Below are 24600 nucleotides of genomic sequence, written 5' to 3' on the forward strand. Positions count from 1 at the left end.
TAAAAGTTTCTAATAGTACAATATATATCACTTTTCATTTATGTTAAATAAAAAATATTTAATATATTTTAAAAATATTAGAATTTTTTAAATTTTATTTTTAATTATAGCATAAGAATTACTTTAGTTAAGGTATTTTATATTCTTTATTTAAGTTTCACTCTGGTTTAAATTACGTATTATTTTTTAAATTACATTTTTCTAATACAAAATTTTAACTTTTTCAAAATTCATATTAATCTTATGCTATTTATGTAAATCCTATTATTCAAATACTATATTTCATATATTATTAGAAATACTGAGTTTTGTTATTTAAAAAAAAAAAAAAAACCGAGCTTTGTCACGCGCGCGTGGACGTTTGTCGATATTCATTCCGTCGATCTCCAAAATTTTCAGATCAGGAACTCCTCGTCTTCAGGGTTCAGACGAACGGCTTTCAGATCAAATCAAAGCCTGCTGCTTCCGATAAACTGCGCGATTTTCAAAATTACCGTCGGAGATAATCATGTCGGGCGCCGTCGTGGCGGGACGTGCTAGCTCCTGGGCTCGCGCTCTCATCAACATCTCTCCATACACTTTCTCCGCCGTAGGCATCGCCATCGCCATCGGCGTTTCCGTCCTCGGCGCCGCCTGGTGCCAACCTAACCCTATTTTATTTGCCTTTTGTGTTTCTTCTGGTGAATGCTTGTTTGATTAATTTCCTTTCTGAATGATGAAATTTTGCGTGGTTGCGGATTTGCTAGGGGGATTTACATAACGGGAAGCAGTTTGATCGGTGCTGCCATCAAAGCTCCTCGTATTACTTCGAAGAACTTGATCAGGTCAAGCCCCAACTCTGGTAGATGAATTGTTAAATTTTCGTATGGATTGGATTACTGCTTATGAGAGGATCGGGCCGGGATGAACAATTAGGGATTCTTATTGATACATTTGTTGTGGACGTGAGGCCTTTTCTTTTCTTCCCTTACTATTGTCATGTCCCTTTTCAAGAAATGTAGTAGTTATATATTGGACCGATACAACTAAGAATCACGATACACGCAGGTATTTATAACTTTCTACATCAATTAGAACAGTATCGAGCAGGAGCTAGTGGTTTTGAAAAAAGATTGTTGAATGTATTGCTGTAACTTCTTTTTTTTTTTAGTGTCTGCCTCTACCATTTTAATTGGTCCAACAAATTTCATTACTGATGTTAAGCATTTAGCTACATTTTTCTGGTGATTATTTTGATTATAACAACTCGAATGTTGTGTTATTTCAGTGTAATTTTCTGTGAAGCTGTTGCTATATACGGTGTCATTGTTGCCATTATCTTACAGACCAAGTTAGAGAGCGTGCCTGCATCTCAGATGTATTCCCCCGAGTCTATGAGAGCAGGATATGCAATTTTTGCATCTGGAATCATAGTTGGCTTCGCAAACCTTGTCTGCGGGTTCGATATCTTCTCATTTGCTTGGTTTTTTCAATCAAAATCATCCAATGTGGCTCTTTTTACTTATTCATTTTGATTGTTTGTTTTGATTTTTTCTGATGCTTTGTTTCAAGGCTGTGTGTGGGAATCATTGGAAGCAGCTGTGCGTTATCTGATGCTCAAAACTCCTCTCTCTTTGTGAAGATTCTTGTGATTGAGATCTTTGGCAGTGCACTTGGGTTGTTTGGAGTGATTGTTGGTATAATTATGTCAGCTCAAGCCTCTTGGCCTGCAAAGGCAGGCTGATCTACCTCTTGGATTCTGAACGTGGGATGTTAAAGTTCATCTGTGGTGGGGAGGGTAACTTGTTTTTCTACTCTTGAGCTCTGTAGTTTACCCCTTCAATAGATAATGATATTCTTGTAAGTTGTGACAGCTAGAGTGGGAAGTTTTATATGCATCTGTTAAAATTGTTTGGGTTTCAATCCTCTTCCCTTGAGAACCATTTCATCTTTTTGATGTTGGTATCAAATATTTTTTATTTTTGCCTTGTTTTGGATGGGAAAGATGCCATCATAGTGTTCGTTGAATAAGTAACGGAGGGGAACTTATTGTAGTAGGAGTACTCCCTTTTCTGGCGCGTGTAACATATTTCTTGAAATATCTTTCTGTATCAACTTCTTGGATCTTTTTTGAATCAATAATATCATTATATTTACTGTTCCATTACTGGATGTGGTACTTTCAAATGCAAAGGAACACTTGGATATTCACAAAGAATGTAAGAGTTTGTGATGATTCAGTAACGAGGAAACTTGAGGCTTTAATCTATAAAACATGAGTGTTGCCAATATAAGCAGCTTTATTTATCCCACCCTCCCTACAACCACATTGATGCAAAATATGGATATCTTCTGCGTAGTTGAAACTTGAAACAGATAGGGGATCTATTATAATTTCTGACAATACAATGTATCAAGTACATTTAAATGCAGCCATAGACTGGACTTCCAATCCGAAAGGCGTTCTCATTAATACATTTGAGCTTTAGTAAAACTTCAAGGTCGGATCAATCAATTGAGGAACATCATTAAAGAAAGGAATGTTTTTCTGTTGAAGTTCTAGGTAATCCTGTGGAGTAGCTACCCTCGGGTTGAAGGGTTCGCAGTCAGGAAGAGCTAGACCTTGCTTTAGCCTACCCATATACCTAGAATGCAGGACTTGCTTTGAGCTGACGGGCAGCCGAATGGATTGATACTCCGCAAGGGCTGATTGTAAGTTCTCTAGTCCCCATTTTTCAAGGCATTTGCCTAAAACAGCTGCATCTAATATTGACATATTTGTACTTCTCAAGCCATGAGGAGTTGTGGGATGAGCTGCATCTCCAACCAATACCACATTGTCCCAAACTAGTTGTTCCAACGGATCCCTATCATATATGACATTGATGAAAGGCTCTTTTGTTTCTTTAATGACTCTTACGAACTCGGGAACCCAAACCTTCTCTGCTTGTTCCTGCATCTTCCTCACCATCTCGTCGTGTACTTTCATGGTCAGTGAGTTACCCTGCATTTGTTTTGCACATTCGTTTCAGCCTAACACAAATTATAGAACTGTTGTATAGAGGTTTACGCAGAAAAATGGCATCGTGATCGCAGTTAGGCAATTAATTACCTTGAGTTGTGGCTCTGGTTGATTAATATACCAAATCCAGTTGATCTTTTTCTTTAGAAGCTCGTAGAGAACAATGTGAGTGCCGGATCCCAAGTCAAAATACAAGCACTTCCCAAGTTCGGGATACGCCTTTCGGATGCCAATTATGGTCTCTGAATCCTCATTCTCTGAAAAATCAAGGACCCCTCTCCAAGCACAATAACCAGAATATCTACACAAGACAATGAAGTTGTGAGTAGGCATGGTTCATAGGGCACTATGAAGTTATAAATCAATGAGAGATGCAAAGAATTTAGCATTGTGCTCCATTTTCATTTTCACATACCTCAACTTGAGGTTGGGAAGAAAGGTTTGAAGTACAGAAGAGAGACACCCATCTGCCCCAACAAGCAAATCCCCAAATATTTCAACAATCTCATCAGTTTGCAAAACTTTAGCTGCTATTTTCACAGAAGCTTTGTCTTCTGATGTGCAGAAAGAGAGAAAATGGTGTCCCCAAAGGAAGATGTCAGGTGGGAGCTCATTGTGCAGAAGGCCATGGAGGTCAGCCCAATGTGCTGCTCTGAAATTGAAATTCTCATCCTTAGTTAAAATCCTCCTGGCCTTAGCTTCCCCATCCGTCGCTTGATTCTATTAAAAAACACAAAAGAAGCCCTAAACATTTGATTCAAATTTCGCAGAGAATGGGGAGTGTTGATGTTCTTCACCTGATCTATTGTGAGAGGGAGTGTGGAGTGGAGGAGGAGGAGAGGATGGGAAATCCAGGACTGGATGAGGCTCTGCGAAAGAGGATCGAGGCCGAGGCCGGCGCCGGTGGAACTTCCGGTGGGGGGGGAGGTCGATTTTTCAAGTATCTGAACTTCCCAGCCTGCCTTTATGAGGGCGTGAGCGGAAGATATTCCGGCAATGCTCCCGCCGACGATGACTGCTCTGGGCCTTCTCTTCTTCTCGTTCATCGTTTTTTTGTTCTGTTTCTCCCAAACGAAACAGAGCGGAAGAATCAGAACTCGAGATTGTTCCAGAAATGGAGGTGCGAGGAAAGTGGCACGTGCGGCTCGTGCCATTTCCTTGTATCATTGTGAGATTTTTCTTTATTTTTATTTTTATTTTTTATTTTTTATTTTCCTTTCCAAACTTGTATGTCATATTTTCTCTTTCCTTTCTCACCAAACGAGCAACATCGAGTATTTCAAAAGATTTGGCCAGAAAATCATTCGAGTTTCTACTTGACAGAGAGAAAATAAATTATCATTGGAATTTAAAAAAAAAAAAAGAAACATCAAGAACAACAGATTATTGAATATCAAACGAGCTTCTAACAAGATAAATTATCCTAAAATCTTCCGCTCATAATCTCACTCATTCTTTAAACTACCTCTCCGCTCCACTAAACAGAATATATTTGAGCTTCGACTTTCCAGAAATTGACTCAGATTCATAGATCAGACCAGATTAATTACTTGAGGAACATCATCAAGGAAAGGCGTATTTCTAATTTGAATCTCCTGCAAGTTTTCTGTAGTAGTAACCACCATCGAGTCAAAACGTTCATGGTTGGGAAGGGCCAAACCTTGCTTAATCAGACCGACGTGTCGAGAGTGCAGTACTTGCCCGGAAACGATAGGCAGCCGAAGAGACTGATACTCAGCTAGGGCTGTTTCCAAATATTCTACTCCCCATTTTTTTAGGCATTTGCCCAAAACTTCTGCATCTAATATTGACATATTCGTGCTTCTGGCACAATGGGGAGTAGTTGGATGAGCTGCTTCTCCAACCAATACCACGTTGTCCCAAACTAGTTGCTTCAATGGATCACTGTCATAGATGACATTGATGAAAGGATGTTTCGTTTCTTTAACAACTCTTGCAAACTCGGGGACCCAAATCTCGTCCACTTGTTTGTGCAACTTCCTCACCATCTCCTCATTCGCTTTCATGGTCATTGATCTAGCCTGCATTTATATTCGCATAGGTTTCCAACATCAATATATAAAATATATGAATTTAAGCCCGTTCTTGAATGAAAAATTTCATTAGGATGTTTACTAAAAAATATTTCACTATTGTTAATTAAGTTTATTAAAATAATGAAAAATTTCATTAGGATGTTTACTAAAAAAAATATTTCACTATTGTTAATTAAGTTTATTAAAATGTAGGAACGAAACCAATTAGTTGGATGCTACTCACTCTCATAATCTCATTCCTCGTTCTTATCTACAAGCTGCAACTTCATCAATTTTCATTCTTATTACTTATTTCATGGACCCACAACTTTTCAATAATTATTTTAAAACTTTTTTAATTTTCCTCTCATCTATCAGTTAATTTATTTATAATTATTTAGAAATAAGAAAATAGTATTCTAGTAATTGTGATCTAGTACTTCGATTTAATTTCTATTTTGATTCTTGAGTAAGTGAAGGAGGCCTTAATTTCAAAGTAAGAGTAGGAAATCACACCTTGAGTAGGGGTTCTTGTTGATTGACAAACCAAATCCAATTGATCTTCTTGTTAGGGATTTCGAAGAGTCCAATATGAGTTCCAGATGCCAAATCAAAATATAAACATTTACCGATTTCTGGATACGCCTTTCGGATGTTCATAATGGTTTCCGAATTCTCATTCTCTAAGAAATCAAAAACCCCTCTCCAAACACAATAACCTGAGTATCTACAATCACAATAAACGAGGCCTTAATGCTTTGTGAGAAATCGATGGGAGCGAAGAATTTAGAACGTGTATGAGAATAATTTTAGTAAAATAGATTTAATGACAAGAGATCCTGTGAGTGATTTTTATATAATTATTTTGAGCTCGTATGATTAAATATGATTTTGACCTCAATTCGAAGTTGGGAAGGAAGGTGTGACGTATGGAAGAGAGACAGCCATCTGCTGCAACAACCAAATCCCCCTCTATTTCAACTATTTCATCAGTTTGCACTCCTTTTGCCACTATTTTCACAGAGTTCTTGCCATCAGATTTGGAGAGAGAGAGGAAAATATGACCCCACAGAAATATTTCAGGTGGAAGCTCACTGTACAGAAGCCCATGGAGGTCTGCCCAGTGAGCTGCTCTGAAATTCAAATTCTCATCTTTCGTCAAAACCCATCCCTTCTTGCTTTCTCCACCAACGATTGCTCGATTCTGTTCACCAAACCCAATTAACCGAATTACTCTATTTGAAAAATTCAACTCAAAACCCTAAAAAAACCAACTAAATATTTCACATCATCGGAAAGATAGCGAAGAAATATGCTCCAAGAGCTATAAAAGGATTTTTTTGGCGAGTAGAGCTATCTCACGGGGCTCATTCTTGAGGCAAAGATGCTATCTCATCCCTCACAGAGATGAGCCACTCACCTCGACCAAAATGATGAGCCTCACCAGCTAACTTTCTGCCTTCTTCGGCTTCAAGGATGAGCTTCAATAGCTTTGAGTTTTATTATTCATCAAATTGAAATACTTTGAACCTATCTTTATTATTTACCGAGAGAGTATTGACCTTTTCCGTAGCAAGGGGCAAGGTGGACTCGAAGAGAAGTTCCGGACGGGAAAGCCATGACTGGAGGAGCCTTTGAGAGAGAGGGTCGAGGCCAAGGCCGGCGCCAGTGGAACATCCGGTGGGCGGCGCGGTGGATTTTTCCAGTACCTGAACTTCCCAGCCTGCTTTAATAAGAGCGTGTGCGCAAGATATTCCGGCTATGCTCCCTCCGACCACCACTGCTTTGGGCCTTCCCTTATTCTCCTGCATGATGATTTAGCTCTAAAATTTTTGTTTCAATGGAAGAGATGATGAAATTGCGGCTTACACAAGATAGCTACTGCATTATTAAAAGATCCGTTGGATAAGGACAGTGCAAATTTTTGTGGGGATAGAATTACGACCGACACATCCATTACAATTTTTTTTGCTGAACAAGGATAGCGTGTTAATCCAGTTGTTTTTATTTCTTAAACTTTCTAGAATAGTAATAAGAAACAAGTGATGTTATTTATTAAAATTTGAAAGAATCAAATATACAACCATTATTAAAATACCGAAAATCTTTCGGTTCTTTGGGACAGAAATTCCCATCCTGCCTTGTTGATGTGAGGCATGGGACCCACGTTTGATCTGTGTACCCAAGTGGTGGTTTTAATTTTTAGTTAGGTTCCGTTTTTCAAGAAAAAAAATCTTTAGTAAAATATATATATTTTTAACGACTTTAAAAACAAAAACAAAAATAAAAATAAGGTAGGTTTGAAATATTTTATAATAGAATAACATCGATTTTACCCTTTGTTTTTAAGAATTTTAGATCTCTAAAATTTTAGATGCTCGAAAATATAGATTTTCAACCATTTTCATTGACATTTTCAAAGTATGACAAAAAAAAATCGATAAAATATGGAAAATTTCAACAAAATATCAATAATAAAGACATAATATTAATATTAATAATTTTTAACACATTTAAAAATGATTATGAGGTGCTTATTTGATATAGATCACTTCGAACATAAGATCTCCTGCTTCGATACCATTAAAAGGATGAATAAATCAACCCCTAAATCAAAAAACTTAAACAGATGGATTAGATTAATTTAATTCATATATTGGATATCTAACATATATATGTCCACCAATTGATTAAATTCCTACATTTTAATAAAAATTATAGGAAATTTTTTATTTTCATCCTAAAAAAATGTATTCATCATTTATATACTACTTTTCGTTGATTTAAATTTAGATAAGTGTGTTGTTAGCCCAATGAGGTGATTTGGAATTGGAAATTCTCATCGTTTGTCAAACTTCATCCCGTCCTACTTTCTGTATCAATCGCTTAATTCTCTTCAAAACACAAAAGAATTAAAATGTAATTCAATGAAAATATCGATAAAAATGTCTTTGTCGAGATAGATATTTCTATAAAAGTTAGAGAATTAAAAAAATCGTAAAAAATATTTAAATTAACAAATAGTGACATTTTGTTGATATTTTTTATATTTTGTCGATTTTTTTTTATATTAGGATGGAAATGTTGATTTACCTCTCATGTCAATGTCGAACTCATAGATATATGGACCGACCGTAGGATGGGTGAGTTTAGTTATAAAATAAGAAATATTTTTTAAAAAGAATTATTTTATTTTGGGACCTGATTTTTAACGTTTTGATTAATTTACGTTGTTAATTACTACGTTTTTTTAAGCGTTTTTAACGTTCATAAAATTAGTTTTATTTCGTAAATCAATTTTCTTCTAATGTTTTTTGTCTGAACTTCTAATTGCTCATTTTTGTGAATAAGGTAGAACGCAGAGAAGCATATATGCTCTGTACGAAAAAATCTTCTTTTTTTCATCTTCTTCCTGAGCAATTTCTTCTTCTGACTCATCTCCTTTTCTTAATAAGGCAATATTTTAAATTTAAATGTCGACGTATGACGTTTCAATTACACTTCATGAAATTATCAATAAAAACATTGATAAAATATTGATGTGAATGGATATTGGTATCTATAGGTTCAACATTGTAAATCGACATTTCCATCCTATTAAAAAAATTGACAAAATATAAAAAGAATATCAACAAAAGGTTATCAATATATACATAATTAATATTAATTATTTTAATTTATTTAGAAATACAAAAAAATATTTATTTTTCGTTTTTTAATTTATCAAATTTTTTTCAGAAATATCCATCGACATTAATATTTTAAGAATATTTTCATGAAATTGAGACCTGAACATTTGCATCAATATTGACATGCGTCGAGGGAGAGATAAAATATAAAAAAAAAGAGAGAGAGGAGAAAATGAGAGAAGTGAAAGGTGGGAGGGAGAGAGAATTTGAAAAGAGAGGAAATAAAAAGAAGAAAAAACAAAAAATAAAGGAGTGAGAGAGAGCCATGTGATTCATTCACGTTGAATTAAACCACAAATTAAAAGTGTCTTAAACAGCTGCCACAAATTAAAAGTGTCCTAAAAAGTCAAGGGAAATTGTGATTTTTGACCCCTTTCAATAACCACTCTGGATTTTTGACCCCCTTTTGTTTTTTACTCATGACCCCTTCACCTTAGATTTCTGATCTCTCCCCTTATTTTATCATGTAAATTGACTAAATTGCCCTCGTTTCATAATAAATGCATTTATGATATAATAAATTTCCAACCAACCCACCAACCACCAACTTAACAATTCTCACTTTGTTTTTTCAACTCCAAATCACCACACACGCGCAAGTCACGTTTTTTTTTCCAATACTCAAGATTTTCTCCACGTGATTGTTGGCCCACATTATCCAATCGATCGGTCCTCACATAATCCGTTACCTCGAATCCATTGTTTTCACAATATAGGTATGTCCATTTCATCATTTTAGAATATTGTACTTCTTCAAACTTGTAATGATACGAAATTTTATCATTTTTCTAGAAAAAAACGTTATCTTACGGAAAACAGAAATGAAGTCTAGAATTTATCTTGGACCGGGATTGGTACCGGGATGAAATTTAGAACCGGGTTTGAGACCGAGATAGAAGGTAAACTCAAGCCCGGTCCTTCATGTCCAGATACGACCGGGACCGGGACCGAGATGGGGATAAACTGGGGTAGACCGGGATAGGGATTGGGACCGGGATAGGGACTGGGACCGGGACCGAGATAGGGACTGGGATCGGGACTGGGATAGGGACCGAGACCATGCAATATAAATCTTGAATTTTTCTTGTTTGTTTGTAAATTTATTGATTTGTATTTAATTATAGTGTTTTGGTCTATTTGCAGGATGCCTCGTGTCTTTATATCATTCGGTGGAGAATGAAAAGATATTGAAAAGGATTACGTGGGTGGTCGTACAAGAGGATTGACTGTGGATAGTAAAATCACCTATGCTGAATTTCTAGGACATGTATGTAGGCTAAGTAGTATAAATCCATTATAGGAAGATATCATAATTAGACGTGTATATAATTTTAAGGCGAAGGTTTGTGTAATGGAAATAACTGACGACGATGACCTGACTTTCTTCTTGACTGGTGAAGATGTCTCTGAATTGACGCTATACATATCTACCGTGCCAAAGAAGGTACATCAGAATGAACCGTACATGCCTTCTTTCCCATATTATTTAGGCCAACACGTGTCCAATGTTCCTATTCCCTCAGCTTGTGCCCCCCAATTTGCAAAACCCTTATTTCCGAGACCCTCATTTTCAAGTTCGTCAGTTCCGTCCTCGTCGTCGAACCCCTCTTCTTCCCGCCCACCACCCCCTACTTTGGTCATATTGGTCATGATATAGCATCTCTCACACCGTTAGGGTCAAATGTTGTTCCTTGTAATTTGGGAGATGATAGGGCATATGATTGGGATGTGCCTGGCTTGTGGAATGGAAGTGAAAATGTGGATGAAGATAGTGATGAATCATATCGTCCAATGACCGACATGGGAGAAGGAGACGACGAAGGGGAATATGGAAATGAGTACGCAAGTGATCGACTTGACGTGCAACATGAGCATGAACAGGTAATAATTCATAATACAATGGCTGAATATCCTGTAGACGCCGTCCATGAAATGGCAAGCAATAGAGTCACCGGTCAGTCAGAAGGTGATAGATTGTAAGCCATGGTCCAATCCGCTGGGACCGATGATGTTAAGGAGGGTGACGTATTCGACTCGAAGAAGGAACTAGTTATGAAAATGCATTTACTTGCATTGCGGAAGAACTTTCAGTTTCGAGTGAAGAAGTCTACGCCGGAACTATACTTCCTGCGATGCATCGATCCTACTTGCACGTGGCGACTTAGAGCCACTAAGATTAGAGATTGCAACCTGTTTAAGATAAGGCTCGTGTCCATTTTCTGCTTCCTTTCCTTGCCCATCATGGCAAGCTCTATATAGTACACTATAGCAATCTTCACAGCGTCCTCGTCATTTTCGAATGTGTGTTCTAAAAAAATTTTCTCTAACTCCGAACACTTCACACTCGCCTTGTCTTGAAAATACAGAATTCTAAGTCTCCGGTTACGAACATCCTCGTCTACCCTATTCATGGTGTGTCTAAGACCGGTTATTAGGTCGAACTCCCGCTTCCCAAAAGAGACCCTATTCCCGAATAGGTTAAAGCTAATGAGGTCGTCTCTAGGTTCCTCCACCTCTCTAAGCAACAGGTGATGGAGCAACGGACCGTTAAATACAACGTTCATCCCTAAAATCGGACCAAAACATGTTTGACTAAACATGTCTAACTGAGAGGGAGTTAACCTAGCCTTATGACGAGAAGAGGTTTTCCCTACGTGAGTGAGATTTGACAGCGCGGCCGGGAACCAGTCGTCTTGGTTGATCTTAAGTGTCATATCCACGTCTCCTGTAACAAAACAAAACAATATTGCTTAGAAATGGACCGAGTTGAAGCCTGGGATGGAATCCAGAAAGTCGAAGTACAAGATATGGACTTTCTGGATTCTATCTCGGGCCTCGTCCCGGTCCATTTCGAACCGGGATGAGTCCCAAGATGGATTCCAGAAAGTCCAACCATCCTTCTGGAATCCATCTTGGGACTCATCCCGGTTTGAAATGGAATTTATCTTGGGACTCATCTAGTTAATTACAAATATATTAATTAAAAATTTTATTTTATTGGTAATAAATATTTTTATTATATAAATTCGTTTAATATTAATTAATAATAAATGATAAATAATTAAAAATAAATATTACACCAGCTAAAAGAAATAATATAGTTTTTGTTATAACAGCGGTCAATACAAACCATTATTAAATTTTAGTCTTAAAATATTTAATAATAGTAAGTTTGTTTTAACAATTTTATTGATATTAACTAACAATAACAAACTAAAATTACATAATTAATAAATTAAATAGAAAATTTAAAATATTTTGTAATAGAATAACATAGATTTAACAGTTTGTTTTTAGGAATCTTAGATGTGAGAAAATAAAGATATTAAATATTTGTTTAATAATCATATTTATTTTATAGAAAATTTTATAATATTGAATGGGAATATTTCCGTAACTAAATTTGTTTTACGTAAGATTTGTACTTTGCCATTGTTAAAAGATTATATATTTGTTCTAAAAAAGCATTACTTAATGGTTTTTTTTATAATTTAGTTAATATTAAAATTTAATATTATTTTATAAAACACAATAATTTATATTATTTTGATATTTTTTTATAAAATATTTAAGAGTCAATATTAATTCTAACTTTATTAATAGAAATAAGAAATAATTAATCCTGTTTCTAAGAAACTAGATATGAATCAAATATATAACCATGGCTAGAATATCATTAATTAAAAAAATCTATTTTATTGATAGTAAATATTTTTATTGTGCAAGTTTATTTAATATTAATAAATAATAAAAAATAGAAAATATTACACCAGCTAAAAGAATTAATATACTTTTTATTATAACATCGATCAACATTATTAAATTTTATTGGTGTAATATTTAATAATAATAAATTATTAACCATAACAAATTAAAATGAAATTACAAAAATTGAAAAAAATTAAATCCTTCTAGGATAAAATTTGACGCTTAATTTTGATTAGAATTTGGTTGGTAGAAATTAAATTGTTACAAATTTTAAACTATAACATGTTTTCGAAACAGAGTCTCGTGAAATGTTCTCTCTTTGCCTTTCATTACATGAAAAAAATGACTATCTATCCCATATTGGTTGTTTGCAGAATTAAGTGTATCACAACTTTTTGCAAATAGTTAATAAGTGTTGTTTTTTTTTCTTGTTAAAATAAATGAGGCAGTCGGTTTACTTTGATACTGGACTAGCCAACCAATCCATATCGATCGATTCATCTTTCAAACCAACCGATCAAGTCGGGTAGATTTTTCGGTTTCATTTGTAAACCCTATTTAAAATTATTTTCCAAATGTTATGGACTAAAAGTGTATCTTTCGAAACTTGAGGAATCAAATAAATACTAAATTTAAACTTGAGGGATAAAAATGTATTTTACTCTTGAAAGATCTGACTGGAATTTATTGTTTGATAAAAATATTGTACTTACCAACACATTCACTTATATTTGTAAAAATGTCACTTTTTTATGCTTTTTCTTAATGTAGCATAATTTTGATATTTCTTGGAATGTTTTGCTTACCTTTCAGTTTGGTTTTAATTTGAATCGTGCTATTTTTCCAAAATTTTAAAATTGTTATTATATATGAAAATACATATTTATTTTATATTTTTGTTGTAGCCTAAATTTTAAATCAACCGGCACTAATTTCTAAAACTACAACTCAATGATCGAGACATTATAACCCCTCACAATTATATATTCTTTAAAAAAAAATCAGCCTACATTTTTCTACATAATAATTTCATTATCATAAATACTCTCTCTTACTCACATTGAAATGTTTTGGGCCGTAAGCCGAGTTGGGCTACAGGGCCCAAATAAATGGTTGGATGAAGGCCCAGTTGGGCCGTAACGGAGAACGGACGATTTCTGCCCATAATTTTCCATTTGATATGAGCAGGGCGGTTCCACTTCGTCTCCGCCAAAGAAATTTCTGCAGCTCTCTCCCTCTGAACTTTTTTTTTCTTCGTTGAAAAATAATGGGGGCGGGGCGCGAAGTCCCAATTTCGCTCGACGGTGTAAGGGACAAGAACTTGATGCAGCTCAAGAAGCTCAACACAGCTCTCTTCCCTGTTCGCTACAACGAAAAGTACTACGTCGATGTCCTTGCCTCTGGCGAGTTCACTAAGCTAGGTCTGATTACTTCTTCTATCGACTCTACGGCCTGTATCTTCTTCTCTTCTTCATTCTTTTGATTCTCTCATCATTGGTTCTCGATTTTTACCTTTTGAGCATTCTTATTGTGTTCTTTATCATTCTGCCTTGCGTCCTTTGCTTATGAATCAGCCGATTTTCTTTACGGATTTAGCTACTAGTTATTTGGGAGGTGGGAAGAATGTTCGTAGGGTTTCTACTATGAATTATGTGGAGTTAGTTCAGTTCTTTGGTGGGTTTTGAAGTATTAAGCTGTTTGAACTTTGGAATTGGCATTATGTTTTTCTGCTTGGATGCTCTTTGAGACATTATATGTAGTATATCTCGATTTTATAATCATTATTATTGGTAGCTTGCAGGCTTTAAGAGCCAGATTAGTGTTAATTACAATAAAGGGATGGGAGAAAAAATAATGGGAATCGAGAAAACAGATTAGGTGGGCTTACCTTTCAAACTAAAGGCCTTTTTAGTTTATTTACAAATTTTAAACTAGTGCTTGATAATTCTTCAATTTTATCCACTATGACTTAATCTCTTCCAAAAATTTCCATTTGGGTTCTCCAGCTTCCTGGTGGGAATTATCAATCTAAACCTATATTATAGTTTGTTTGTTAGAAAAATGAGTCATCCACTGGCTACTGTTGGTAGGTTTCTCGGACCATGACTATGATTTTGATTGCTCTTGCGAGGCAATGAATTATTGTTGTTTTTATTTTGTGGAAATAGTTCGGCATTGAGTTATTTTTAACTGTGGGTTTGATCAATTTATTTATTTATAATATATCTCTTGCTTCTTTGGTCATGTGGAACCATCAAACGATTGGTTCGTAAGTTCAACAGTTGATGGTTCAAGATATTTAGTTGACTTGTTACTTGTACTATTTCTCATCATGGATCACTCAAGGTCCACTGGAGATCCATTTTTCAGTATTTTTTCATTGTGAAGAACTTGTTGGAATGAATCTTTCTTCTAGATAGTAGGAGTCATCGTTTTATGCTTTCACTACTACAGTTGAAGATCACCCTAGCAACTTGATATGGGTGCTTTCTGAAGTATCCTCCACTTTTTCTTATTTTTAGATTCATTCACAGTAAGTTTTTCTTGCATAAAACTGACCGTATAAAGTTTGTGTGAGAAACTAGGGATGCAATTCAAGCATGAACTTGAATTTTTGTAGTATCCAATCTATCTGTACACTATGTAACGTGAGATCCTTTTTTGTAATGACATGTAAGGTTTTTATTCCTAGCTTCATAGTTTTTATCTTTCCGAAATAAATCTCTCTATAATTTGTAGATATGGTTTTCATGCGCTTCAGAATTAATGAAATATGATTTTTTCACTTCACTCCTAGCTTGAAATAAGTTAAAATCTTCCTTGCCAATTCATCAACTTGTTTTCCCTTTAATTAGGAAAATTGAAATTGTGTTTGGGTGTTTCATGACTATGCTAGTTCTCAGGTGCACCGTGCACATACCACACTTATGCATTAAAGTTCTACTATTTTATTTTTAGGCTTTCATTTCCTTTCTACTAAAAGATAGGTAATTCATTTTCTTCATCTCTGATTTTAACCTTGCGTATTTAAGTCCCATCATTTTTTTAATAGGAAACAAAAGAATATATTAATGGAGAAACAGAAAGATCATACTACAGAAAGGGGAGATGGGATATCCCACAAGGTCACCATACTCCATAGGGTTACAAAAAAGATTTTCAATTGGCTGTAATATGAACAAGATCATAATTACAGACGGGTTTGGAAAGAGAATACCGAAGGGATGCAAAGAGTCTAACTGAGTCCCAGAAATCCTTAGACTAGGGTATCTCTCTTTGGTTTGTGTGTTTTCAATTTGCACGTATTGCACTAGTCTACTGAAAATTTGCGAGTTTCTGCTTTAAGAAAAAGGCTAGGAAAAAAAGAACAATCTAGTTTCCTTTTCTAAATTCTTCTCTTGTGCATTTCATTAATTTGACGATTTAGTAGATTTAACCTGCTGCAGGACTACTCCGATGCATTTTAGAATGTGAATTTTGCATAATTCTAGCCATAAGATTATCCTGTTAGTTCTGAGTCATATACTGGAAATTAATCAGTATACTAATTAATAGTTACCACTTTGAATGCCTTATAGGTATTACAATGGTTTTTGTGAATTTAAAACAAAACCTTAATCTTGCTATTTTAATTGTGCTAATAGGTTGTATAGTTGTATTCCAAAAGGCTAAAACTGCGTATTCCTATTGGTTTTGCAGCATACTACAGTGATATATGTGTTGGTTCCATTGCATGCCGCCTTGAGAAGAAGGAAAATGGATCCGTACGTGTCTACATCATGACCCTGGGTGTTCTAGCACCGTATCGTGGATTAGGCATCGGTAAGTACCTACTTCATGTCTCCCATAAGACCTTTTGTTTGTATGTTTGTGCTTTTTTTTTTCCCGTTAAGAAATGGGGTGCATTAAGTTACTAAGAGAGAGTAGAAAACCCTACCGGGGAAGGCTATTACAAAAAGTGTCTCCAATCCAAATTAATCATTGAAAAAATAAAAACTGTGATTACAAAAGAACTTCATGGGAAGGGCACTCCAACTTGAGGTCACATACCGTACAAGTTCACAGAAAGATTCAAAAGACTCCACAAGAAACCTTCTAAATACACACTTCCGTAGCACATTAGCTTCATCTTTCAGCCAACTGAAGAGGAGAATTTTGGGAAGCCAAAAATCAAGCTTATTCCGCATAACAGAGGAGATGCTAGAAATTTTAAGCAGAAAAAGACCATCCATTCTCATGCAGAAACATGGCAGTGCAAACTGCAAAAGCCGAAAAGAGATGATCAAGAGTTTCTTTCTCTTCTAGACATGAATAGCAATCGTTTAGGGCAATGGGCCGGCTGGGATTTTTCTTTTAAAGCTTTTCTTACAGTGACAGTTTTGTGTCTAAGATGGATCCAACTTCCAATTTCTTTTATCAGAAGTATGTCCTCTAAGACCCAAATCCCAGTTATGACCCTCATCGTTACAACAATTGCCAATTACTGCAGCAAAAATAAGAGTTTGCATGGGAGTGGGGGAGGGCAATCAACATTCTTTTAAATTTGGAATTTTGGAGTACGAAGCCCATATTTGCTTGTAATGAAATTCCTCCAAAGATCAAAAGCATTTTCCGCATTATTAAATCTCCACGTCCATTTAACTACGAGTGCCTTGTTTCCTTTCTTTCAAAGCCCTAATACCAAGGCCATACAAAGAGAGATGAAGAACAGTCATTTCCATCTAACAAGATGGCTGCCCTGACCTTGGTTGGTACCCCTCTCTAGAAGAAGTTCCTTATGGTCTTCTCCAAACATTTTACTACCTTGGAAGGGATTTTATAATATTTTCTAGTAATGTTTGGGCATTGTGCCCTAGGTTATGGTATTTGCTAGTAACGGAAATAAGAAAAACTGAAGAAAAGTCACATGACGTGCAAAATTGAAGTATCATAGTTGGTTAAAAGGCCTTTATTTTATATTTCTTAAAAACCATTTGATTGAGATTAGAAGTTGATACTTTTTGGTGACACATTTTAGTTGCTTGTTTTATGATTTGGGTTTTATGCAGGTAGTAGACTGTTAAATCATGCTCTTGATCTCTGCTCAAAGCAAAACATTACTGAAATCTATTTGCATGTTCAGACGAATAATGATGATGCCATCAATTTCTATAAGAAATTTGGGTTTGAGATTACAGAAACCATTCAGAACTATTATGCAAACATTACCCCGCCAGATTGCTATGTTCTTACCAAGTTAATCACTCAAACTCAGACCAAGAAGTAACCTTTCAACTTGAGTTCATTCCTGAGTTGTGCCCTACGAAATTGTTTTGAACCTTCTTTCTACTTTCTGTTAGTCAATTCGGGTCACAACTAATATTTGATATTTAATATCATGGGAGCTAGAGGGCTTTTTGACATGCAAATTTTGTCCGTCTGGTAATTGAGTAAATCTTTCTCTGTGCCTTTTGAAGATCTTTAGAACAAGTTAAATTTATTGTTTTTATCAATGATGGTTACTTTTCGCCCTTAATATGAAATGTTGGCATTGTTTGATTAGGTATTGCTTCAATACTTCTGAAGGAGAACGGTATTAAGTTATCATTAGTTTAAGTGGTTAGGTCAGAGTAAATATAATTATTTGATTATTTCCAATACGTCCTCTCATTTGTGAATTTAGACATTAATTACTCACAGCACCAAATTGTAGACCAATTGATATGAAATGAATATTACAAGATGGGGTGTGACAGATTGGACTAGGAGATTTTGTTATTGTCTTTTTTCTCCCTCTTTTTATTGGAGTTATTTCACCAAAAATTGCCAGGTTAAGAAGAAAGATAGAAAGGGAGCCTGGATGTTGAAGTGAAATAGCTCATAGGTACAGTGGAAATTTAGTGTGAGGTCTGAGGTTAACGATTATATGTCACTTTGGAAATAACACCTAAGAGTTTATAACTGGCCAAGCTTAAATTTAATGTTTGGTTCGCAAGAGCAGAACCTGTTGGATAATCGGTTTAGTTTAGGAGAAAATGATATATTAATATGAAATAAATTGCAACTACTTTTGGGGCCAAGTATTGATTTGATTGAAGGTGCTCACTCATTGAGCCTTGATAAGGTAGTCAATTGGTACCAATTTCTTCGTTAGGTGATCTATTAATTATGCATTCTAAGGGATTGACTGAGGTGTTCTATTGTGAAACTCACTACTAGGGAGTGTGAACGGGGAGGTCCAACCTAACTCCTTGGAGATTAACTGGTTTATGAAGTGCAAAATTCTTGGTTTACATTAATACCAAGTGAAGAAATATCGAAACCTCTGGTAGATGGAGGCAAAGGAATTTGCCCTCCCCCTTGAGTTTAACATAAGCTACGCTATTAGCTTAACTAGCTCTAAAATCCTCCTACCCATTCAAAGAAAGCTTTTTCAAATGCCTCATTAAGATCATTAGCCCTCGACCCTGGAATCATAAAACGACCTTTTTCTACATATGCTCCTTGATTCGGGATCCCTCAGCTCATCCTTTGACCTTATTCTCTCTTTAGAAATTCTTGCCTTTTGGTATGAAGTTTGACTTTGGGTTAGTAAAGGGGTGGAATTTTCTTCCCAAATAGACATCTTACAGACAGACATTTTGACATTGGTCGTAGTGGATTTGTGTTAACCAGCATGGTGACAGAAGGAAGAGGAGTGAGAATCACTTCATCAATCACGCCTTACTCATTGCTAAAGTGAACCAGCATGGCCATTCGTTATTAAATCAACTGTCAATCACGCCTTACTCACTGTCATATGACATTTGAGTGCAGAGTTGCACTGAGCATAGAGGGGAGGGGGAAGAATTTGATACGTTTTAACTAGTTGAGTTATGTTTAGGTTGGTGACTTCCACCTCAATTACTATCTCAATTGAGTTCAGGTCACAATTGCTAACTCATCACGGATATTCTCTTTTGCTTGAATCAAGCAGGTTTGTTCGCTCACATGTGCTCTACAGCTGACTCTCCTGGATCCAAAACCCTATTTAGATGGACATTTTTGTCATTGGATTGAGATAGGAGCTGGATGCAAACCAAGATGGAATTTAATCTTGAGTTTGAAATTTGAATAATGACCTTATTTTACCTCTCATTCTCATCCTTTCTTTGACCCTTTTCATCACGCTCCCAAGTTTAAATGCAAAGCCAAAAAAAAAAAAAAAAACCCCACCAAAGGCCATCATCCTTTTATGTCTAACGACTAACTACAAATATAAAGCATTCTCAATTTGCAGCTCGTTTTGGATTTGTGTTCCCACTAATATTTATGACTATTGGTTGCAACAGGAACATTTGGGGTGACAGAATATTCTGTATAGTTCAATTGGTTAAGGTATTAGTAACTTTATGCACGAGTATGCTTCAAATTCTCACTCTCTTATTTGATTGGCAGCGATGCTCTTAGAAAAATAATTGGGAGACCAAATAAAGTAGTTGGTACGATATATTTTCTTATTGAAGCAAAATGCTAAATCTTTTTACTAGATTTTGTTGTGCTAAATTAGTCTATATTTATTTAACGGGCATGTCACTTCATCATTTAGTCAATAGTGTTGATGTGAGGATTATGTAGAATTATGATTCAAAATTTTAGAAACATAACTAAATTTTTTTTAATTTAGGGATTAAATAGATACAATCGTCAAAAGTTTGAAGATAAATTTGTTTTTTTTAATAAAACAAATTCTGTCACCTATCTAAAAAAATATTTTTTTTTTTGATAGTTGTATCTATTTAATGTATTTTTTTAATCCACTACTAAACATGTTGATGAAATTTTAAAAATTAAAAAAAAATTGAAATTTAGAAGTACTTTTGGAAAGGAAAAAAAATTATTATACGACTAAATTGAACATTTATAAAAATATAAATTAGTTTAGTTCAAAAGATGTGGGTGAGAGCGTGAGAGATTAAACTTCTTACTTCTGTTCTATTAGTATTCTAAATTAGTAATAGCTACTTTATCTATTTCATTATTTTGAATTAAAAATAAATAAAATGTCACATCTTTCAATTATTTGTAATGGAGTTTTAAAGTTTTTAATATGATAGAAATTTTGTGATCTGATCTCGTGATCGTTTCCGGTATCAAATTTGCTTTCGGCCACCCATGTGAGTGCACGCACGTTATTTCTATAAAAACAAATTCCACCTTATTTTATTTTTATTTTAATTATAGGTTTCGTTGTTAAATTTTTATCAATGTTTTAGTTTGAATTTCTACTTTTTAAATTTTTAAATATCAATGTAAACTTCCAACTCTCATTATGGCTGTTTCAAAAAAAAAAAAAAAAACTCTCATTATGGCTATAAATATGATGTATTTATTTTTATTGAAAATGTGATATAATCCATTTTATTATCTATATTGTATTTTAAATTTTTAACAAGAAAACAGGTTAAAAGTGAAATACTAAAATGGAAAATTTTAAGCACCAAAATAGGGGGAAAGGGTAAAATTGACTAAAGTTACATTTAAACTTTAAACCTTTATTTCACTCTTTTATCTTCTAAAATTTTAAAAATTAACTTAACATTTTTCATTTACATTGAAATCAATGTTTTAATTTTATTATTTTTTTTAATACTACAACTGGAGTGGGAGGATAAGCTTATGTTCACAATGTTAAAATACAAAGTTCCTTTTTTCATATTATCCTCAATTATTTATTGTAAAATTTTAGCCTTTCATGCTATATATTTTTTAGTACCAGAAATATGAATGTACAACCTTTGATCTTATGCTCAGATTGGTCCATGAACATGTTAATTAATATAATAATTTACATAATTCTTAATATGTAAAAAGATATTGCTTTATTTTGTTTTATTATTCAAAATACAGTTAGTAAAAATGTAGTAGAGTAAAAATAGAGGCGGGGGATTGAATTAAAAAAGTATATAGAAGAAATTAGGTGTAAGCGTCAATGGCGGAAACCGAACACGTGGACTTCATCTTCCTCACAGTTGTACATTTTGGACCACTCCCACACAAAACCTACACTCGTACATCATGCATATTCTCATCTGCTTTCACCAATTTTCAAACCCTGCAAATTCACAAAATTATTCCACCCCTTCAAAAATCCCTTCCAAATCTGGAGAAAAAAAAAAAACAGAAGTCAAAACCAAACCACTCACTCCCGATATTCGATGTTGACGAAGGAGGTGGATCCTTGAACGATGGATTTATACGCCGTCGTCGAGAGCACCATCGTCCTCCCGCCGCTGGCCGCCTTCGACACCGCCGTCGCCGCACGATCCACTATTGTGATCTGAATAATCTGATCCGGCATGCACGCCTTTGGCACCGTCGCGCTCAGGCACCTAACTTGGTAATTTCTTCCGCAGGCCGCACCATTATCCCATATCCCCTCCCCAGCCGCCGCAAATAGATTGTTCGTCGGAAACTGCGAGAGGTCGCCCCCGCCACATGCAGTGGCTGGAAAAACAAATTCAAACCGATTGAGATATATATATCCAACTATAAAGTTAAAAGTTAAAAGGCAGATGCTATAAAACACAACTTACGTGAATAGGGAGGGTTGTAAAACGTTGCACTGCCGACATCTCCGTGAGAGAGATGGAATAGGGAAGCTACGAAGATGAGGGAGAAGAACACGGGCTTCGACATGTCGTTCAATTCTTGGAACCTGACCATTTTTTTTTTAAGAGTTTTAAAATATCTATTAAAAAAAAAGTTCATATTAAACAGTTAGTAAGAGATTTTATGTTTGGTCAAGTAGTATTGTTAAATACTTTATTATATGGAAATATATAAAAATAAAATTTCGGATTCTAATTTCTAGGGCTGTTTCCAAAATTTTGATGCGGATTGCCAAATGTCAAAATAAGTCAGTGATCGAAACGGTTGTCCAGTCAGGAAAAGACACCAAGGATTTGCCGGCCCCACCGTTCGGCTGACAGGGACGGCGACAGCGTGTGGACCCCGCTCAGGGATATGCCACGTAATGACGTTGTCATCTTCGCTGGCCCCATGCGCGGTTCACAACGTGATGACGTGGCGTTTTGCAGTCTTGGTTACAGTCCAGATATTCATTTGAAAAAAAAAACGACCAAAAAATATAAAGAGGTCAAAGGTTACAGCCAATTCGACATCAAACACATTTTTTTACAATGTTTTTTTTTTTTTTTAGATTGGAAGGATTTTTTTGATAGGGAATTTGTGAGATTTTAGGTCATTTGTGATCATTGGATTCCACCTCTATTCATCTAAAAAAGTAGCTGTTCCTTTCTTCTCCTTCATCTTTGTTGCAATTGAAAGGTAAGGGCTGCATAATCCTCAATTGCTATGTCTCCCTTTATTTTCATAAAGTGTTGGGGATATGGGTAGAAGTAGGTCGAAATACATATCGTTGCGGAAGAATAACCGCGTCCAAATCTAATCTATTTACTCAACGAGAGTGTTTTGAAAAAGTAAGGTATTCTAAATAACCTTAAAAACTGGTAACCCTATAAGCGATTTATGCTATCCATCCCGTCTCGACATTATATCGTTGAATTCAAAAGAAAATAAAGGGAAGAAAAAGACCAAATAGAAAGAAGCATACCAGGACCAGAGTATGGGATTTGAAGTTGAAGATGGGAAGATGAAGTTGAATAAGAGGAACAAGTTGATGGAATTTAAAGTAAAACCTTTTGAGTCATTTGTTAAGGGAAGCTTTTATTGGTAATAACTATTTTTGGATTAATCTGTTTATCCAGGAAGGATTTCTCTAGATTTGGAAAATAATCCCATACTATTCATTAGTATTTAAGACCCTTCTTAATTTGTAAATTATAATCTATTTTAAACATAATCTCACATTTTAAAAAAAGAATAATTATTTTGGTCATTGCTATATTATTCTGTCCTTTAATATTCACTTATCAATTATCAATACTTGTACCACCTCAAAATAACAACAAAAACGAAAAATCAATACTTGCCTCTGACTTCTTTATATCTTTAACCAAAATAATCAATTTAATCAAGCTGCTGATCTCCTTGCCAAATCAGCTCGTCAACTTTTCCTCTTGCCTTCTAAGTCTGGTAGAGACGAATATCTCAATGTAGCCCATGCAATAGCCACTTTTAATATTTGCCCTACTTTAGAAAAAGAAAAAAAAAAAAGAAAAAAACCTTACCTCTAATGCACATGTCTTCAATATGTGCCCTCATAAATACATTAATACACATACTCAAAACTGTAATAAACAATTTAAAAGTTTAGCAACTAAAATAAAAATTTTAAAAATTGCAAGACATGTAGTCATATAAACTCTAACGTGTGTTTGTTACAGTCAATTCAAAATCGGGAAAAAGGTTTTATAAGATTCAAAAGGTCCAAAAATAAAACCCCATGGACTTAAAAAACCTATAAATCATAATAGCCTTCATGATATGGTTGACATTCGACACAAGTTTCTCTATACTTGTCTTCCATTCTTAAAATAAAACTCTCCTTAAATAAAAAAAAAATCAGTAATTAAAGTAGGTTGGAGATTCGAATCTTTGACCTTACAATCGATGATATATACACATGAACCAATTGAAACGAAGTTAGCAAAAACAAAACTCTCTCGAGGGTTAATTTTCCGAAACCATGTAGTAAAGATGAATTATTCAAAATGAAACGCGTGGGAGATGGTTTACCTTTGAAGGAGAATTTGCCCAAAATTTAGAAGGAAAGGTTGGATTTGTGTGGGTTATGGGGAAATTAAAGGGGTTTTATGGAAGCATTTCTGAGGCGTAAGGAAGATGGGTTTGGGGTTATTTTTGCTTCTAAGCAATGTATTTAATTAGCGTATTAAGAGATCATATTATATAATATAATAAAGAGTGTGTAAGCAACGGGTACGGTCCTATCCCCACGAATTTTCCAACAAAGAAAAAATGTTATAAATTTCTTCCCTAATATTTTTTAGAATTCTGCCTGACGCATTTTTTTTGTCGAAAAAGGATGATTTGTAGTCGTGTAATTCTATTGCATTCAAATCAAATACCAATACTTACACTTTCCTTTCCTTTACACATTCCAGATCTCAATCCTATTTTAAAAGCTATCTCAATTTATATAATTCAAAATCTTTTGTTGTCTAGTTGACATGAATGTATTGTATAGCCTCTTTCCTACCTCTCT

The 24600-nt window shown here is 34.8% G+C and overlaps 6 protein-coding genes across 13 annotated transcripts; 2 read left to right on the plus strand and 4 right to left on the minus strand.

Annotated features, from left to right (window-relative positions):
• Positions 1-349: 349 nt before the first annotated feature.
• LOC111004902 (V-type proton ATPase subunit c''1) lies at positions 350-2143 on the plus strand. The gene is made up of 4 exons (XM_022276166.2): positions 350-636; positions 747-824; positions 1268-1438; positions 1552-2143. The coding sequence occupies exons 1-4, from the start codon at positions 509-511 to the stop codon at positions 1721-1723; spliced, it is 549 nt and encodes a 182-aa protein (XP_022131858.1). The 5' UTR covers positions 350-508; the 3' UTR covers positions 1724-2143.
• Positions 2144-2339: 196 nt separating this feature from the next.
• LOC111004901 (uncharacterized) lies at positions 2340-4217 on the minus strand. The gene is made up of 4 exons (XM_022276165.2): positions 3799-4217; positions 3417-3721; positions 3092-3302; positions 2340-2983 (listed from the first exon to the last, which is right to left on the minus strand). Exons 1-4 carry the CDS (start codon positions 4153-4155, stop codon positions 2465-2467), a joined length of 1392 nt encoding a protein of 463 aa, XP_022131857.1. The 5' UTR covers positions 4156-4217; the 3' UTR covers positions 2340-2464.
• A 100-nt stretch (positions 4218-4317) lies between these two features.
• LOC111004675 (uncharacterized) lies at positions 4318-7042 on the minus strand. 2 transcript variants are annotated; one of them, XM_022275789.2, is made up of 4 exons: positions 6585-7042; positions 5934-6241; positions 5554-5764; positions 4318-5043 (listed from the first exon to the last, which is right to left on the minus strand). In XM_022275789.2, exons 1-4 carry the CDS (start codon positions 6846-6848, stop codon positions 4534-4536), a joined length of 1293 nt encoding a protein of 430 aa, XP_022131481.1. In that variant the 5' UTR covers positions 6849-7042; the 3' UTR covers positions 4318-4533. The 2 variants fall into 2 exon arrangements, with proteins under 2 accessions (XP_022131481.1, XP_022131482.1); XM_022275790.2 differs by having other exon boundaries at positions 6600-7040.
• A 3771-nt stretch (positions 7043-10813) lies between these two features.
• LOC148209385 (uncharacterized) lies at positions 10814-11637 on the minus strand. Its single transcript, XM_088127764.1, has 2 exons — positions 11583-11637; positions 10814-11451 (listed from the first exon to the last, which is right to left on the minus strand). The coding sequence occupies exons 1-2, from the start codon at positions 11635-11637 to the stop codon at positions 10814-10816; spliced, it is 693 nt and encodes a 230-aa protein (XP_087983890.1).
• A 1984-nt stretch (positions 11638-13621) lies between these two features.
• LOC111005202 (Acyl-CoA N-acyltransferases (NAT) superfamily protein) lies at positions 13622-17836 on the plus strand. Its single transcript, XM_022276631.2, has 3 exons — positions 13622-13855; positions 16134-16256; positions 17483-17836. The coding sequence occupies exons 1-3, from the start codon at positions 13702-13704 to the stop codon at positions 17698-17700; spliced, it is 495 nt and encodes a 164-aa protein (XP_022132323.1). The 5' UTR covers positions 13622-13701; the 3' UTR covers positions 17701-17836.
• A 3421-nt stretch (positions 17837-21257) lies between these two features.
• LOC111004656 (putative EG45-like domain containing protein 1) lies at positions 21258-24229 on the minus strand. Of its 7 annotated transcripts, XM_088127312.1 has the most exons (6): positions 24114-24171; positions 23606-23665; positions 23408-23507; positions 21989-22110; positions 21599-21899; positions 21258-21507 (listed from the first exon to the last, which is right to left on the minus strand). In XM_088127312.1, exons 4-6 carry the CDS (start codon positions 22089-22091, stop codon positions 21501-21503), a joined length of 411 nt encoding a protein of 136 aa, XP_087983438.1. In that variant the 5' UTR covers positions 22092-22110; positions 23408-23507; positions 23606-23665; positions 24114-24171; the 3' UTR covers positions 21258-21500. The 7 variants fall into 7 exon arrangements, with proteins under 7 accessions (XP_087983438.1, XP_087983441.1, XP_087983440.1 ...); XM_088127315.1 differs by lacking the exon at positions 23606-23665 and having other exon boundaries at positions 24114-24229; XM_088127314.1 differs by lacking the exon at positions 23606-23665 and having other exon boundaries at positions 23408-23564; positions 24114-24166.
• Positions 24230-24600: the final 371 nt, after the last annotated feature.

The sequence above is a fragment of the Momordica charantia genome (genome assembly GCF_013281855.1).
Source record: "Momordica charantia cultivar OHB3-1 chromosome 8 unlocalized genomic scaffold, Mcharantia_2.0 BLBB01000008.1, whole genome shotgun sequence".
Taxonomy (NCBI): domain Eukaryota; kingdom Viridiplantae; phylum Streptophyta; class Magnoliopsida; order Cucurbitales; family Cucurbitaceae; genus Momordica; species Momordica charantia.

Excerpts from the sequence above, each read along its gene's own strand:
- LOC111004675 (XM_022275789.2), bottom strand. The coding sequence starts at position 6,848 with ATGCAGGAGAATAAGGGAAGGCCCAAAGCAGTGGTGGTCGGAGGGAGC. Across the intron at positions 6,242-6,584 it reads AAAAGGTCAATACTCTCTCG|AATCGAGCAATCGTTGGTGG; the intron begins GTAAATAATAAA and ends TTTGGTGAACAG. Across the intron at positions 5,044-5,553 it reads AACAAGAACCCCTACTCAAG|GCTAGATCAATGACCATGAA; the intron begins GTGTGATTTCCT and ends ATATAAATGCAG.
- LOC111004902 (XM_022276166.2), top strand. The coding sequence starts at position 509 with ATGTCGGGCGCCGTCGTGGCGGGACGTGCTAGCTCCTGGGCTCGCGCT. Across the intron at positions 637-746 it reads TCCGTCCTCGGCGCCGCCTG|GGGGATTTACATAACGGGAA; the intron begins GTGCCAACCTAA and ends CGGATTTGCTAG. Across the intron at positions 825-1,267 it reads ACTTCGAAGAACTTGATCAG|TGTAATTTTCTGTGAAGCTG; the intron begins GTCAAGCCCCAA and ends GTGTTATTTCAG.
- LOC148209385 (XM_088127764.1), bottom strand. The coding sequence starts at position 11,637 with ATGGATTCCAGAAGGATGGTTGGACTTTCTGGAATCCATCTTGGGACT. Across the intron at positions 11,452-11,582 it reads CCATCTTGGGACTCATCCCG|GAGACGTGGATATGACACTT; the intron begins GTTCGAAATGGA and ends GTTTTGTTACAG.
- LOC111004656 (XM_088127315.1), bottom strand. The coding sequence starts at position 22,091 with ATGTCGAAGCCCGTGTTCTTCTCCCTCATCTTCGTAGCTTCCCTATTC. Across the intron at positions 21,900-21,988 it reads TTACAACCCTCCCTATTCAC|CCACTGCATGTGGCGGGGGC; the intron begins GTAAGTTGTGTT and ends TTGTTTTTCCAG.
- LOC111004901 (XM_022276165.2), bottom strand. The coding sequence starts at position 4,155 with ATGGCACGAGCCGCACGTGCCACTTTCCTCGCACCTCCATTTCTGGAA. Across the intron at positions 3,303-3,416 it reads CTTCCCAACCTCAAGTTGAG|ATATTCTGGTTATTGTGCTT; the intron begins GTATGTGAAAAT and ends TGTCTTGTGTAG. Across the intron at positions 2,984-3,091 it reads AACCAGAGCCACAACTCAAG|GGTAACTCACTGACCATGAA; the intron begins GTAATTAATTGC and ends AAACAAATGCAG.
- LOC111005202 (XM_022276631.2), top strand. The coding sequence starts at position 13,702 with ATGGGGGCGGGGCGCGAAGTCCCAATTTCGCTCGACGGTGTAAGGGAC. Across the intron at positions 13,856-16,133 it reads TGGCGAGTTCACTAAGCTAG|CATACTACAGTGATATATGT; the intron begins GTCTGATTACTT and ends TTGGTTTTGCAG. Across the intron at positions 16,257-17,482 it reads GTATCGTGGATTAGGCATCG|GTAGTAGACTGTTAAATCAT; the intron begins GTAAGTACCTAC and ends GGTTTTATGCAG.